Source organism: Malaclemys terrapin, chromosome 1 (genome assembly GCF_027887155.1).
Source record: "Malaclemys terrapin pileata isolate rMalTer1 chromosome 1, rMalTer1.hap1, whole genome shotgun sequence".
Taxonomy (NCBI): domain Eukaryota; kingdom Metazoa; phylum Chordata; order Testudines; family Emydidae; genus Malaclemys; species Malaclemys terrapin.
This window is the reverse complement of record NC_071505.1, coordinates 195,747,996-195,763,569: the sequence shown is the minus strand read 5'-3', so window position 1 is coordinate 195,763,569 and position 15,574 is coordinate 195,747,996. Positions and strand designations below refer to the sequence as shown.

At 42.1% G+C, this 15,574-nt stretch overlaps 1 protein-coding gene across 2 annotated transcripts in view; it reads left to right on the top strand.

The window, feature by feature from the left end:
• C2CD2 (C2 calcium dependent domain containing 2) overlaps positions 1-15,574 on the top strand; it is a 47,271-nt gene that overhangs the window by 17,466 nt on the left and 14,231 nt on the right. The window contains exons 7-11 of one of the 2 annotated variants that reach the window (XM_054004823.1): positions 3,006-3,114; positions 6,757-6,818; positions 10,048-10,163; positions 10,675-10,846; positions 14,124-14,237. In XM_054004823.1, the coding sequence (XP_053860798.1) occupies positions 3,006-3,114; positions 6,757-6,818; positions 10,048-10,163; positions 10,675-10,846; positions 14,124-14,237 (573 nt within the window). Of the gene's footprint in view, positions 1-3,005; positions 3,115-6,756; positions 6,819-10,035; positions 10,164-10,674; positions 10,847-14,123; positions 14,238-15,574 lie in introns of both variants that reach the window. The other variant, XM_054004813.1, reaches the window with a different exon arrangement.

The following is a 15,574-nucleotide window of genomic DNA, read 5'->3' as shown; positions in this document are numbered from 1 at the left end:
TCAGCCCCCCCCCCCCCCCCCCCCAAAAAAAAAAAAAACCCTATGGAGCAGATTCCTTTGCAGCAATTTTGGGTTATTTCAAACCAATAGGGGTTGTGCACAGTGCACATCATGACTCTCTCCTTCTACTCCCCCAGCAAACCATAGTCAATAAACTGGTTTGTAGCACTGCTCAGTACCATGAAGCACTCCTGCAATTAAGGGGGGGCGGGGAGTTCTGAGGCAGCAGAAGATTAAGTAGTTGATAAGGTGGCTATAATGGAGTTGCACTGCCAAGGAACAGAGGGCCCTTGTGTCCCAATGTGAAGGCATAGGATCTTTATCAAGATGGTTCTGTCCTTTGGCAAGATCTGAACAGTCCTCAAGGGTGGGTGTGGGAAGAGGAGGACATAGAATTCAATGCACTGGTTGTGTTCAATTCTGTGTGTATGTAGGGTGGGGGTAATCATTCTGTTAGGGGCGTGGAGAGAACTCTAAAGGAAACCTCCTTAGTTCTCTTTCCTCAGTCAGGGCCTCTCCCCTGCAGGTCTGTTGGTGGGAAGGGGTTGAATATGGCCGATATGAATTGTTGTTATGCCCAGAGATTTCCAAGAAAATCTCTGGGCATTGTATGGTCTGAAAAGTCACATTTGGGGGAGAGGAGAGGAAACAAAAGGAAGTAAAACACCTTGAAATACCCTTATTGTATTGTCACTTTTTAATACAACTTTCCACTTAAATCATTTGGAAGCTCTGCTTAACAACTGATGACTCAACATAGGTGTTATAATCCAACTCCCGGTCTTTTCTGTTTGGTTGAATATTACTTGGTATGACACTGGCTTAGCTGTGCTCTGAGTAATTTGTTAACACTAGAACCCTCCATGAGATGTTTATTCAGGCAGGGATACTGTATTGAAGAAAGACATACCTTTTTCCCCCAAAAAACAGTCATTGGCTTGGGGCACATGGAGCATGAAGCCAAGCAGGAGGTCACTGCCCACGAAAACAAGTTGTGCTGCTTATGTTTGGGGCGTAGGCTTTCACCCTGTCTTTCAAGTGTCTAAGCTTCTTCATGATCAAGCCTGCCTGCTTCATTGCTCCAGGGCTAGAGCACCAACTAAGCTTTTCAGAGGTGTCTGAATTCTGATCAGTGACCTTTTGGGTGCCTCTATTTTGTGCGTGCCCAACTTGAACCTTTCAAAAGGGTGCTTTTTCAATGTAGATTCCCCCCCCATCCCCGAATATGGGTGATCGGAACTTTCTGAAAATCTTTTAACATGCCTCAATCTGAGCATCCAGAATCGCTAGTTACTTAACAAACAAACAGATGCCCCTTTTGAAGTGCTTCAGGTTGGGTGTAGTCTTTGGTCTCTGTGGCTTTTGTAGTGTAAATAGGCCAGAATTCAACAGTCATTAAACCCTGTGCTTGGGTTTGGCTCCCTACTGAGAATGAGGTGAATCCTTACCATTGCCAGGCTAAGGGATTTTTTTTTTTTTTTCAAAAGTGACTGTTATTGGGTCATGTTAAAACATTTTAAAACATAGGTTTTTTTCACCATTTGTAGGCAGGACTAAGCTGAGTCTGACCATGTTGTTGGAGCCCTCTGTAGCATGATTGATTAACCTGCATAGCTTGTTTCTTTGCCTATCATGTTCTAGATAGGCTAAAATAGGGGTCGACAACGTTTGGCACATGGCTCGCCAGGGTAAGCACCCTGGAGGGCCGGGTCAGTTTTATTTACCTGCTGACGCGGCAGGTTCGGCCGATCGCAGCCCCCACTGGCCGCGGTTCGCCATCCCAGGCCAATGGGGGTGGCGCGGGCGAGCGATGTGCTGGCCATGACTTCTCGCCGCCCCCATTGGCCCGGGACGGCGAACCGTGGCCAGTGGGGGCCACGATCGGCCGAACCTGCCGGTAAATAAAACTTGCCCGGCCCGCCAGGGTGCTTACCCTGGCGAGCCGCGTGCCAAACGTTGCCGACCCCTGGGCTAAAACATGAATCTTTAACCTGTCCATAACAGGGTTTTGCCACATTAATATGCCTGTATGAGTTTGTATAGTGAGTTCTAACTGGTAAATAACCATTGTTTACAATTACTTTGCTAGTAGGCTCTACATATGTTTTTTGTATAGATTGTCTTATGTGTATGTGGTTCAGGTAACACATCTGAGATTGATCTAATATAGCAAATTTTATTTATATCTATCTATCTAATATAGATTCAATATATCTCTGTCTATTTCTGTGCACAAACCTCACTGCAAATTTGTGTATGTTCTTGCCTGTTGTCAGAGCCCCAAAGATGAAAAATAGTGACTTTTGGCATTGTAAAATTTACTCCTTTTTTTGTTTGTTTTTTAGAAGCTATAAATAATACCAACTGTTCCCACTTGGAATAACAGTAAAATTATTCACTTTTACCTTCAACTTGTTAGTAGACATTTCTGTATTAGTAAAGCAATGCTCTTGAGTGGCATGATCTCTTTAAAAATAGCAATCTGTAAATCCATTGTTCATTAACAATGTGATGATCAATATCTGTTAACACAAGAAATAGTAGTTCCTCAAGAAACAGTTAGACCGTCAGTAAGGACTTAAATATTTATCTAATTTTTGTTTTAAGTGACTTGAAACCATGTAACTGTTTACATAACTTCTCTTAGTAACTACATTTCCGATTGTTATTACCCTCCTCCTCTCTCCAGCTCTCGTGATTTTGTTACACCGACACTCATAGCTCCTGGTCTTTAAATTAAAGTGTAAGATCTTTGGGGCCAGGATTGTTTTTTTTTTAGTATGTTTATACAACACGCTGGGCGAGGATGCCCCAATCTCGACTGGGCACTAATGTAATACAAACAATAAGGGGTAGGAAGAAGGAATAACGCTAGGGTGTGGGGGGCTTTTTTTTTCCCCAGTGGTCTAGACAAAAAGGTGTCTTGTACTTGTTCAAGAGAAATAGGCTTATTGATGACTTGAAGTCAACAGTTGGATATTTGTTCCTTTCCTTTCCCAATACAGGCAGCATAAATCCAGTGTGTGTAACTCAATTGAATGATCCTCTACAGAAATTTTCCAGCTCTGTAGCCAAAAATGGCACTAACCTCTCTTGGAAAGAGGAGTTCATCTTGTAAGTAACCACCAACATAACATTTTCTATTAAATGTTTCTACAGTCTCAATTTATATAAGACGTTGGAAGAGGAACTGTGTTTTTAACGTATCTTATTAGTTTTATTTCAGATGATTTGACACTGACAGGGCATAACTGTGGTTTTTAAAGCAATTTTCTAGTACTGAGTTATAGCAAGTGTTAACATGGATTTCAGTCATTTTTATTTTTAATTGAGGATTGTTGGGCCTGGGATTGGGAAGTACAGATGTGTGGTTTCTAATAGAGATGGATGATGGCAAGTACCTGAGGGCATTCCTACACCACAATCTTAAGTCGACCTATGTTGGGTCAGCGTACAGCCATCGTAGTAATGACTGTGGTGGCTGATGTCCACACTATCCTCCTCCTGTCAGTGGTGTGCGTCCTTGCTAGGAGCGCTTCTGCCGACTGAAGAGGGGTAGTGTGGGTGTTCTGAGAGCCGGGGCTCTCAGCTCCACACAGCTCCCTGCCGGGAGCCCAACTGCTCCCTGCTCCCACCTGGGAGTGAGGGGAAGCCACCTGGGGCTTCTCGTCTCTGGAAAGGAGATCCATGCCTTAGTCCAGTTGGTTGCCGTGCTCCCAGTGGGGAGCCTGGGCAGCAGCCCAAGCCGAGAGCCTGGATGACAGCCCAGCTTGGAGTGGAGACCTGGCAGCACCACTGGGGAGTTGGCTTTCTTGTCAATTCCCAGTTCCAGCTGAGCCGTTAAAATGACAAGCCAGCCGATGTAAGGAATGCAGTGTCTACACAGACGCTGTGTCACCCTAACTACGCCGACATAATTCCACCTCCAAAGTGTTGGACTTATATCTGTGTAGTAGGGCACATGCATCCGCGGGAGCATGTCATGTAGACTGACATAAGCTGCCTTATGTCAACCTAACTATGTAGTGCAGACCAAGGCTTAGTCTTAAAAGGGCGTTTGGTATAGTTCTATTGTAAGTGCAGGTCACAGAGCTCTATGCTGTGGAGTGGGAATGGAAAAAGAGATTACAGACAGTTTGGATAAAGCTGCTATCTGACAGTACTCTGAATGATACAGCAGTTGCTTAGGTGATCACTATCCGCTTCAGTGTTGTTTAGGAGAAAGCCACTGATAGGGCCAGAGGCTTTTTACTTTACTGGCTAAAAGGAAGGGAGGGAGCAGAAGCAGGTTGTCATAATAAGTGAGGAAAAGAAGTGCTGCTGTGCGTACTGTGCTGTAGGTGCTTCTCTTCTCCTAGAGCATTAAAGCAAAAGGTGTTGGCTCCCATTGGGGTCTCCCTCTCCTTACAGCCTATCAGTAGCTTTCCTACCCCAATCCATTTTAGGAACCTTCCCTCCTTTCTACTCGCTTAAAAGAAAAGTGCCACTTGCTGTTTCACCCTGTGTCCCCCTCACCCTGGAGTCACTGTACAGCATCCATTGTCCCTTTTGCCCTCCTAAAAGGGGGGCAGAGAGGCAAATTTCCTGAAGACCTGATCTAGGAGAGGATTAGGTCAGTGCTACTGCTGGGACTGGCAGCTGCTTTACCACCTGCTTGAGGGGTGGAGTGAACTGGCTATCTGTTCTTCAGTCCTAGGGGGTGGGGGGCACTGCAGTGCACAGCTCTGAAGAAGGGAAGCTTTCTCCCTCCTCATTGTTCCTGGCGCTGCATGTGTAGGTGCATGCATAGCACAGGTAAGAGCATTGCGAAGCAGCAGCCGCAGTGGACGGGTTGTGAAGGAATTGTAGAGTGAGATAGTTTAGGATGTGAAGAATGCAGCTCCCCCGATTTGAATGTATGATAAATGCTCTGAATTTGACCTAGCCAGGAAGAGAAGCTTGGTAAATATTTCTTAATGCAACCCTGAAAATCTTGTTTTTATCATGCACTTAAATGAGAGTTGTGTCCAGTGCATGCTGCTGTATGTTATCTTGCTGTTATGTTTAGTGAAAAATAATTAGCCTTGAAGCTGCCATCTTAAGACACCTAAAATCTAGTGACTTATGTTCTTTTCTGTGCTTGGTCTCATCACTGGAAAAATGTCTCTCTCATCAAAGACAGGGGCCTTGCAAGGCCACGGACCAGACACTCTGCCATGACAATGTGATTCTTTGCCACCACATTGCTGGGATGAGCATGATGCAACTCATTTGCATTAATAGAAATAAACCAGTTGGATAGCATCTTTCATCTCAACGTGCTTTATGAACTTCATATACTGTATTTGCAGATGGCTTCAGCTATCTGTTAGTGGGGAGTTCACGTGAGCAGGATGACTGTTTTAACTGGAACTTGGTCATTACACCATAGTTATGGTATGCTTTCCATAGTGATGGGTGCTCTACATGTGCCTAAAGTAGATAAGTTTGCAAAGTCCTATGAGTTCTTTAATGATGATAAGTAGTCAGGATTTGGTCTATGTCTGCACTGCACACCTTACAGCAGCACAGTTGTGTCGCTACAGCAGTGCCACTGTAAGGTATGCAGTGTAGCTGCTCTTTGTTGGCAGGAGAGAGCTCTCCCGCCGACAAAATAAAACCACCCCTAACGAACTGCATTGGCTCAATGGGACGAGTGCCACCTACTGAACTGCCAACACTACTCCCCTTCCTGCTGGCACCCTGTGTCTTCCCTGGAAGTGTGGCTCAGGACTGAGAATGTTCCCACCTGAATAGAAGCATGTTTCCAATATTAAAACATGTTTCCAATATTAAAGTTCTCCACTGAACTCTTATAATAATTGCAGAAGGAATAGAATAAAGTTTAGAGGAAATTTCACAATATCCATATACTTTAACAGCCCAGTTGATAGATTTGGGTGTGATGTTTTTGTTTTTGTCTTTTTTTGTCTATTGCATAAAGCACCACAGGTTGTACCAAAAGCAGTTGTGTCTAATGATTCATGCTGGTCATGTCATGTTCTCATCCTCTTACAGCGTCCCTTCATTCTAACTTTGTGCCAAAATAATATGGACCCTTCTTAGAGAAAATACCAAAGGGAAGCGCCAATGATTTCTAAATCAGGAAGTTTCACAGTCAGTGGTCAGATATCTATGCCAGAAAACTATTTATTTAAATGTAATATTTACCTTCCTTATTCAAATAATCTTACATTGGCAGGATGCTACTCCACTTTTAATAGACCACTGGACCTATTCCATCTTCTTGACTTATGAATTTGGGAGCTGTTGTTGTCTCAGCTGTACGCAGAAGGAATTGTTTCTCAGTCTTCGGGTAGAGCACAGACATGGAAAACTTCATCCTGAAAGGCAAAGTTTATAACCAACTGAAAAAAGGCCCTCTTATAATGGAAATGTTTTGGCAATCCTACATTTAGTGAGGAAGCTAGATAGACCCAAGGTTAGGCTCCACCCCAGCATTCCCTTCCCTCAAGTTAATTGAGTTCAAGAAGTGGGACACATGTTTTCTCGACACAGTATTTGAAAGGCAGAGAGCTGTAAATGCTGTCTAACACTTTCCACTGGCTGGCCAATAACACTGCACTGTATGGTGCAATATGCAAGGTGTGAGACATAATATAAAGCCTTCTGTAAAGAGTGATTTAAAATGAAGAATGGAGAAACATTCTCCGTACAATAACTGGAGTAGGAATGAAAATTCCTTGAAGGGTTGACATCATTTTATTTATTCCACAGTGAATTAAATGCCAAATCAAAAGAGTTACAACTGCAGATCTTGGAAGATGGGAAATTGGATAGTAAGTACTGCAACTGAATTCTTTTGCATGGTCCCCTCATGGGCATTACTGAGCTCTTGAAATAAATCCTCTTTTGTTTACACAGTTGAATAAGATCATGTAAGAAGCTGTCAGAAGTTGGCAGTTAATGTAGACCTGTTCTGCTGACTAACCCTGGTAGCCAGATCAGGTATGCCTCAATAACTCCAGGAACAAAGAAGGCTGATAGTCGCTGGGGCAAGAGAGCCCTTGAAAGAGGAGCCAAGAGTTTTGCTGGCTTGGACCATTTTAAAAAAAAAAAAAAAAAAAGCCAACCCAGGAAGAATTTCAGAATTAAATTTGTTTGTAAACCCCGTTCTGCTTTAGGGCTTAGCTACTTAAATTATAGATCAAAGGCTAACTCCACTGGCAGTTTTAGATGACCTCCTGCTGCGAAGTGGGTATGGGTTTTTCACTGTTTCCTTGTGTTCCCAAACATTGACACAAGGGATGGCATTGTGCAAATGCTTTTCCATATTCCTGGGTTTTGCTTTATTCTTTAACAAAGCCCTAAGGCAGGACTGAATGTACAAACGAGACTTGAGTCTGAGTGCTGTCTTGAACTTGGCTGGTGTTTTTTATGGTTCCACCCTCTAATATTCTCTTGCCTTAGACGTCTCATGTTTTATGTTCCTGAATGGGCTTATGAGACCCACTTACTGTTTGGCAGGTCAGCAGAACAGTCCTGGACTTCTACACAGAGTGCAAAAGTTTGACTGCTTAGCCCAGAAACAAACTCTTATGCCACTTGTGTCTGGAACTGCTTACCAACTCTGAATAGTCTTGTGTTTATAAAACTTACTTCTTGTGCCAGAGAAGGGAAAAAAATATCCACTGCTTCTGAGTGAATGAATAGAAAGAAATCCCGATGAATCCTGACTTCCCTTCTGCCCAAAACTGGCTGTTTCCAAGCACATAATCCCACTTATGTATAATCAAACTTTGACTGTAGGGAATTGTACGCTATTATACCTGATTCTACCATCCCAGCTTAGAGCTCCTTATCCCTACTTACAAGAAAGATGTTTCCATTGCAGAGTAACTCTCTACTTGATCAGGAGAGGCGCAGGCATATATATTTTTTTTCTTCTTGGATTGCTGGCGCGGGGATGGCGTAGGCAGGTTTTAAGATCAAAAGGAATGTTCAGTTTCACTACTTTTATATGAGACATGGTACTTTGTACCAGAGCAGTATTTCTCTATCCTAGTGCTTCACTTTAGGTAGAAACTCTAAATTTCATATTACACCTCATGGGTCAGTTTGCTAATATGTCAGGATTATTCTGTAAAAATGGAAGCATCCTTTCTGAGTCTTACCTATTCTCTTCTATTTCAGTATTGTCAAATTTAGTTAGCTTTAGATTAATAATGATTCAAAACCAAGTTAGAGTACGGTGATAAACTTTCCACACCCCACCAAGTAAACACTACACATCTTTCCTCCAGCCTTCTGCCTCCTACCTATTAATGAAACCCTTATCCAATGTAACTTATGTAAGCCATATTTAATAACTTGTTATCAAAGCCATATTTAGAGTGCTATGTTAGTCATGTAGAATGTGTTTTTAAATTCAAGGTTGGCAAAAAGGAATTACAAAACTATCTGAAAACCATACAAGGGTGGGTGAGTTTTGTATTTTGTTACACTTTTGGTAATTGTGGCTGTTTTTAAAAGCTATGTTGGGCCACAGATTTTTAAGTGGAAATAAGCCAGTTTTGGGGGAGAAATGGTTGTGTATCAGAAACATACAGAAAGTAACTTTTTTTTTTTCCTCAGCAAACAAATGTGAAGGGGGAAATAGCCATTTTGTCAAAAACATATATACAGAGATGTGGAGGATGGAAAGACCCACACACAAATGAAATGCCCCCCCCCCCCCCAAAAAAAAAAATTCACACCGGTCTAATGTAGAGCCATTAACACTTCACAGTAAGGGGGCAAAGTATGTATTATCACTTACCTGGGCAGGACAGATATTTTTGTAGGTGTCTTTAATAACAGTCTTTCACGATGTGTCAACCATTACACATACCATACACCATTAATGGCACATTTTTATTACTTTATTTTTTTTTGCTTAAAAAGAGTCTAACAATAAATAAATATAAAATAGCAGACATAAAATTTCTGAAAAAGTAATATTTAATTGGTGGTGGTAGTGGTTGTTAAATCTTAGTAAGAGGAATGTGCGAAATGATGGCAGCCGTCTAACTTTAATGTAGGTCCATATACCATGGCATCTGAGTGCCTTCCGTGTAAAATCGATAGCAATACTGAAGAATAATGGCATTCCCGTCTCACGGTGAACATTCTGCATGGGGTGGGGCTTACTGGTTAGAAGGGGTGTCAGTGTTGTGAGCGTCTTTTATAGTAGACTAATCTAAAAGGGCCTTTCTGTGTCAGCTGAAGAAGCTAAGCTGTAGCACAGCGGTAAGGAGAATCATAAACGCTTGTCACCCTGAAATATGGAAATCCTGACTGCTTAATGGAGTGAAATCCTGACTCCATTGAAATCAGTGGCAAAACTCTCATTAACATGAAAGGGGCTAGGATTTTGCCCATTGACCTACATAACAAAGTTTTAGCATCACGTTAATTTTGTTAACAATAGAATTCCACTTTAACATAACTATAAGATAGAGAGAAAGAGAGAGAGAGACTCTAAACTTGCTCTCTAAGACCAACATAAGGAAGTACTCTTAGTTGTCTATGCCATTCCAAAATGAATCCAGCGAGCACCATCTATGAAATACAAGACAAGGGCAGTTGAGGAGAAAATGAAAGAATTCAGCTGGATTGTATCTTGAACATTCTCATCAGTGTTCAGAATCTCTAGAGGTTGGTTTTGTTTGTTTGTTTTCTCCAAGTGTCCTGGATGCAGAGGAAAAATTATTTAAAAAAACAACGGAACTATTAATGATTCAGTATCTGCCTTATTTTCTGTCAAGCAGTGTCATATCTATTCTAAAAACCTAGCCTGCAAGAACTACAGATCCTTCTTTAAAAATTTCCTCTGCAAATAATCCTGTCTCTTTATAAAGTAAATACCTTATTGTGCTGTAGAGATAATGCCTTGCAATATTAGGTGCCTCAGCAGTTTGAAGTAGTAATGGCTTCTGCTTTCCACCTTTTCAAAATAACTTCAAAGGTATTGACAGTTCAGACAAGACTTTACTATGTCACTTTCATTTATTTTAGGTTCTTTTTCAGCATGGACAACTATACCTTTAGACTTGTTCAGGAAACAGCCTTCTGGACAACAAAGCTTTGCACTGAAGAGCAGGTCCAGCAGCCATAGCCCTGTGTTAGGATCGGTCACTGCAGAGGTATCACATTCTTATGTTTATGGTTGACTTTTTGACTGTCAGATTATCCATTTTAAGAATACAGGCCCAATACACTATTGCCCAGCATGTTTTGTAACTATTTACAGAAGTGCCAACTGAGTGTGGTGCTACTTAATCAAAATGGTAGTGTTGTGAACTCGCTTTGTACTTGCGTAAGTGACTGCATAAGGTGCAGGGTAACAGTGAATCATACCCTACCTACTTAAAGCAAAAGCTGTGACTGTTATGGACAAAGCTTTAAGGAATAATTTGAGTCTTCTAAGGGCTTGTCTACACGAACACTTAGTTCATGGCAAGCTGGGATGTCAATCTGCCCCACACTACCCTAGTGCATGCTTAAAGGTCTGTGGGCACCTTGCTAACATGCACTAACAGTTCATCAGTGTGCTTTGATCTAGTCCACTCTACAATTCCAGCTGCTGTTTCAAAGTGTCTCTCTGTCCTTTTAAGGTGTAATTATTACTTTAATTACCAATGTTTCTCTTTTTAGTTCTCTTATGTAGAACCTAATGAGTCAAAATCCTGGCAAGTTTCTGCTCAGCTTCCTGCCACAAAAATAGAAAAGGATCGAACCGTGATGCCTTGTGGGACTGTAGTCACTACTGTCACTGCTGTGAAAACCAAACCTCGACTTGAAGGGAAACATTCTGCACTGAGCCCAGGTGAAGACATCAGTGAAACTTTAAAATGCAAATCCAAGATTGTTTGTTTGGTTTGTGCTGGTTTTTAGGAGTATAGTTCCCAGGGGGGATGGGGAAAGAAAAAAAGAACATTGTCTAGATCCATTTAAGTGTTGGTTGGTTTTGTTTTTAATGTGGTCCTGGTTACTTTGGATAAAATATTTCTTTTGCATGAAGCCAGATCCTGCCCCACTGAAGTCAATGGAAGTCTTGCCAATGACTTCAGTGGGAGCAGAATCTGCCTCCTGGTAAGTAAGGTGAGAAATGATCATGACTTCCTTTGCTTGGTACTGTGAATGTTGGGTGTCTCTCTTTGGTGAGGTTGGGTTTTTGTGTGTGTGTTTAGTATTCCCTTTGAAAACATGAATCTCAAAGAGTAGAGTAGATAGTATGATGCTGCTATTAATGTATAAATCCATTGCATTTGGGGTGTTTCTTATACCCTGTCAAGGTGATCATCTGTCTGCCCCTGTGGAAAAAATGGCACATGACCCTCTAAAAACACACAACAAGCTGCTAATGTAGGCGCTCTTATGAGATGTCAGATTGTTTGTGATGTATAGAAAACTTGAAAAAAAATAGACCAAGTGCAAAAGATACAGGACAGCATTACCAGAACAGAAATTGGGTAACTTGCTTTAACATGCATAATGCTTTCTTGAAGTATATTACTTCTGTTGTCAGTCACGTGGGGGAAGGGAAGAAATGTGGAGTCACCCACTTTTCTTCCACCCTCTTTATCCCTCCCACATCCCCGTAGGCATACGTACCCACGAGAGAGGATATAAGTAAACCATATTCCCTATATGGAAAATGCATTGCTTTAAAACTATTAACTTCTGATTTCTGTATTTCTTGACCTGTTTATCTCCTCTGCCCCCAACTCTTTAGTATAGATTGGTGTTGTTCTAAGCTACCATTCACACCTGACCAGGATTCCTGACAGGGATCTTCCTTATTAAACCGTTTGATTACTGACGCTTCCCTGGGGTAACCCGAGGTTATGAGGCACCTTGCTACTCCCTGCCCTTAGTATGAAGAAGCCTTGACTGTGCCTGCCGGGAGTCAGCTTCCTAACTCTGCTGCCACGGGCAACATAAGCCCTCCTCTCTAGGCCTTACAGGCACTGCTGGTACTCTGCTGATTAGCGATAGGCACAGTCCAATCCCTGAACTCTCTGAGTGTCTCCCTGGAGTGGCCAGCCCCTGGTCCACTGGTCATTTGCAGTATGCACAAATCCATTTCTCCCCAAAAAGTAGTATATGCCAGCTTACCAGTTCCACCTCAGATCGCTGCTCCACCAAACACACAGCACTTAGATATGTTTATGGTGAGATCATATCTAAGTTTATTCAACCAAGCATAGAGATTCAAGTAGTAGCAAGTAGAAGTATTGTATGCAAATGGTTACATATCAAATAGAATCATAGCTCTCTTTCTGGAGCTGGGACTTATTTAACAAGCTCCTCTCATGTCTAATAAAGTACTGCTCACCCAAAATCCCTGCAGCGCTTTACAGCCAGACAGGCTTTGACTCTTCTTTCATGAGACCTGCATGTTGTCAGTTTGCCACCTTGCTTTTGAAGGATTCTGTGTTTCTTTGTGCTCCAAGGGCTTGTCTTCCCGTACGGTGCTACAGCAGCGCCACTGTAACGCTTTAGTGAAGATGCTACTACGCTGCTTGGAGAGCTTCTCCTGTCAGTGGAGTTAATCCATCTCCCTGCGTGGCGGTAGCTGTGTCTGCGGGAGAAGCTCTTGTGTCAGCCTAGCACTGTCTGCATAGAGAGTCAGGCTGGCATAACTGTATCGCTCAGGGGGTGGATTCTTCATGTTTCTGAGTGAGGTAGTTGTACCAATACAGGTCTATAACTATAGACCTGGCTCAAGATAAACCAGACCAGTCCTTGGTCTTTATTCATAAACAGGACACCCCCTGCTGTTTGTTTCTTCCTGTAGATTTCCTCTCTTCAATTTTACAATCTCTCAACTCAGACTGAGGGCTTGTCTACACTGGCACTTTACAGCACTGCTATTTTCTCGCTCGGGGTGTGAAAAAACACCCCCCGAGCGCTGCAAGTTTCAGCGCTGTAATGTGCCAGTATAGACAGTGCACCAGCACTGGTAGCTATTCCACTCATGGAGGTGGTTGTTTTGGGGAGAGCTCTTTCCCAGCGCTATGCTGCGACTACACAAGCCACATTAAAGTGCTGCCGCGCCCACCGCTTTAACGTTGCCAGTGAAGATGTGCCCTGAGCCTGAAAACATACAATACACAATAGGCCTGACAGATAGGTGCTAATTACCTCCTGCCTGAAAGGAATATTTCTGAGGTATGTCACCTCTTGGTGACCTCCCTTAACTCCAAGACTTTAAAAACATAATTTTAAGTATAGATACATAACTCCTTTAAGTATTATCTGCACATACATTTCTCAATGATTATCATGACCAGTGGGCTACCAACTCTTGGTAGAGACCCCATGTATCACCCTTCAGTGAATTATTATGCAGATACCCAGCCCAGGGGATCCCTTTAACACTGTATGCACTCTCTACATACTCTGCCAGTCAGCACCAAGAGCTCCCTGTGTCACTTACCTTAGTTGTTGTTGCTCTCAGAGCACTCAGTAATGTCTACACTTTATTTATAATATTAGACTTTTTGTCTTAGATCATAATGAAAATGAGTTTGGCTTCTGGTGGATGCTTGTCCACATTACAACACTACCATACAACTTGATGAGACTGCCAGAGTCTGTGCTTATTACAGACCTGGCTGGCTCTTTCTAATCCTGATTGCTATAACTATTTTTAAAGTGGATTGGCAGTGTTGTGCGAGGACGCTTGTCCAGTGTTGGTCCAGACTGTGCCTTGCTGTAACTAGTGTTGTTAGTCCTTCTGTGACAGGCACGAAGTTAAAACCCTCTTAAAATGTTGTGCGTGTAAATGTAGATATGAGCTACCGTCGTCAAATCATTGCACAAACTTTTTTTAGTTTTATTTACGTGGCTCTTTTGTCTAGAATGTTTTAAAATCAAAAATATAAACAGAAAAATTAGCTCATTTTAAGACTGAATATTTGGCATTTACCAGTGACAGAACTTTTGCTCAGAATTATACGACAGGTTTTTTCAAATGGTAATTTGTATCAGTAAAAGCACTTTTTCAGATGCCCATTATTTTTGTTATACACATTTCTAAAATACCTATCACCAGAGTATCTAGGTGAGAGATAATAAATGAGAAACTTGCTTCTCAGATTCTCCTGTGAAAACTCCTGCTAAAGTGAAAGTGATTGAAAAGGATTTCTCAGTTCAAGCAATCCATTGTCAAGGTGCTCCGGTGAGCAAAGTGTTATCCTCTTCGGATACAGGTAAGAGAGAAACCTCCAAAGCCTGTATCTATATCCCTTTTTCTCTGCTATGCCATAGATTATCCTAAAACATTAAATTAACAGCAGGACCCATGCCTTAGTGCCTTCTGGCAGGTATCATAGCATTTATGTTAGTAAATATTACAGTTAGTGTAGAAGTCTGCGTGTAACTAATTCCTAACTTCCTGAAAATCTGTCAAGGAGCTGTGCTGTTAGGAGAGAAGGGAAGCCAATGGAGAAGCAGCCAGGTTGGCTCCTCTTTACTTGTCAACTAAATATCTCTTTCCTACAAATCCCTGGGCTCCATGGAATTAGGAAGGTACAAAGACTCCCTAATCCACAATTCCTAAACTTCTTCCACCGGAGGGGATGGTGCACAAAAGCCCTTGTGAGTGGGACCACTGCTGAGTCCTCCTGTCAGAGGGGGTGCACTCTCCCTTGTGTCTAAATTAGTGGGAGAGAGAGACCGCCTATGGAAGTCAGAAGACTGGATTCTCTTCTAGCTCTGCCACTGACTCACTTTGTGACCTTAAGCAACTCGTGTATTCTCACTGTGCCTGCTTCTCTACCTTTTGTAAATCACCCAGGAGATAGAAGATGAAGTGTGTTTAAAATACTAGGTAGGGATGGTGGCGGTAGAACCGTTATTGAATTCACTTTTGGCATGTGGTTACATATGCTTTTTAATGTATTTAAATATAGACCCAAACTCTTCAAGTGTATATAAGAGCAAACACCCTTTTTTCCCCTCCATATTTTGAATTTTCAGTGTCCTTATTTATATGGTCTTGTGGATGTCTTCCTGCAATGCACTTAAAAAAAAAAAAAAAAAAAATTCCTTTATCCACTGTCCTTGTGTCCTTCACTCCTTGTGTCACAGTGAACATCACTCCCTTCTTGGAACTATAGTATCATAGAAATTAATAATGGTAGAGACTCATTATGTCATCTTTAAATGGCACATGCTATGGAATTTACTGCTCCTTTGGGGGTAGAGATTAGAGTACATAGCACACTCTCTGGAGCCAATTCACACAGTTCCTGAAACAGTTGGAGGGTTTGCTGGACGATGAAGATCTGCTGGCCCAAGGACAAAGATCCATGGTAGGTAAGCTGTTGTACATCAGTGCAGTGACTGGAGTTCATGCAGATTTCTTTAAATGCTTTCGGTTTTGTTTTGGCTTAGGCTTCTTTAAGGCCTATTTGTTTACTTCATTTATAACATTTCAACCAACTTGATAGCTTTCTTTGACAGGGTAACAAGTCTTGTGGAAAGGGGGGAAGCAGTAGACGTGGTAAATATTGACTTTAGTAAGGCTTTTGATACTGTCTCACAT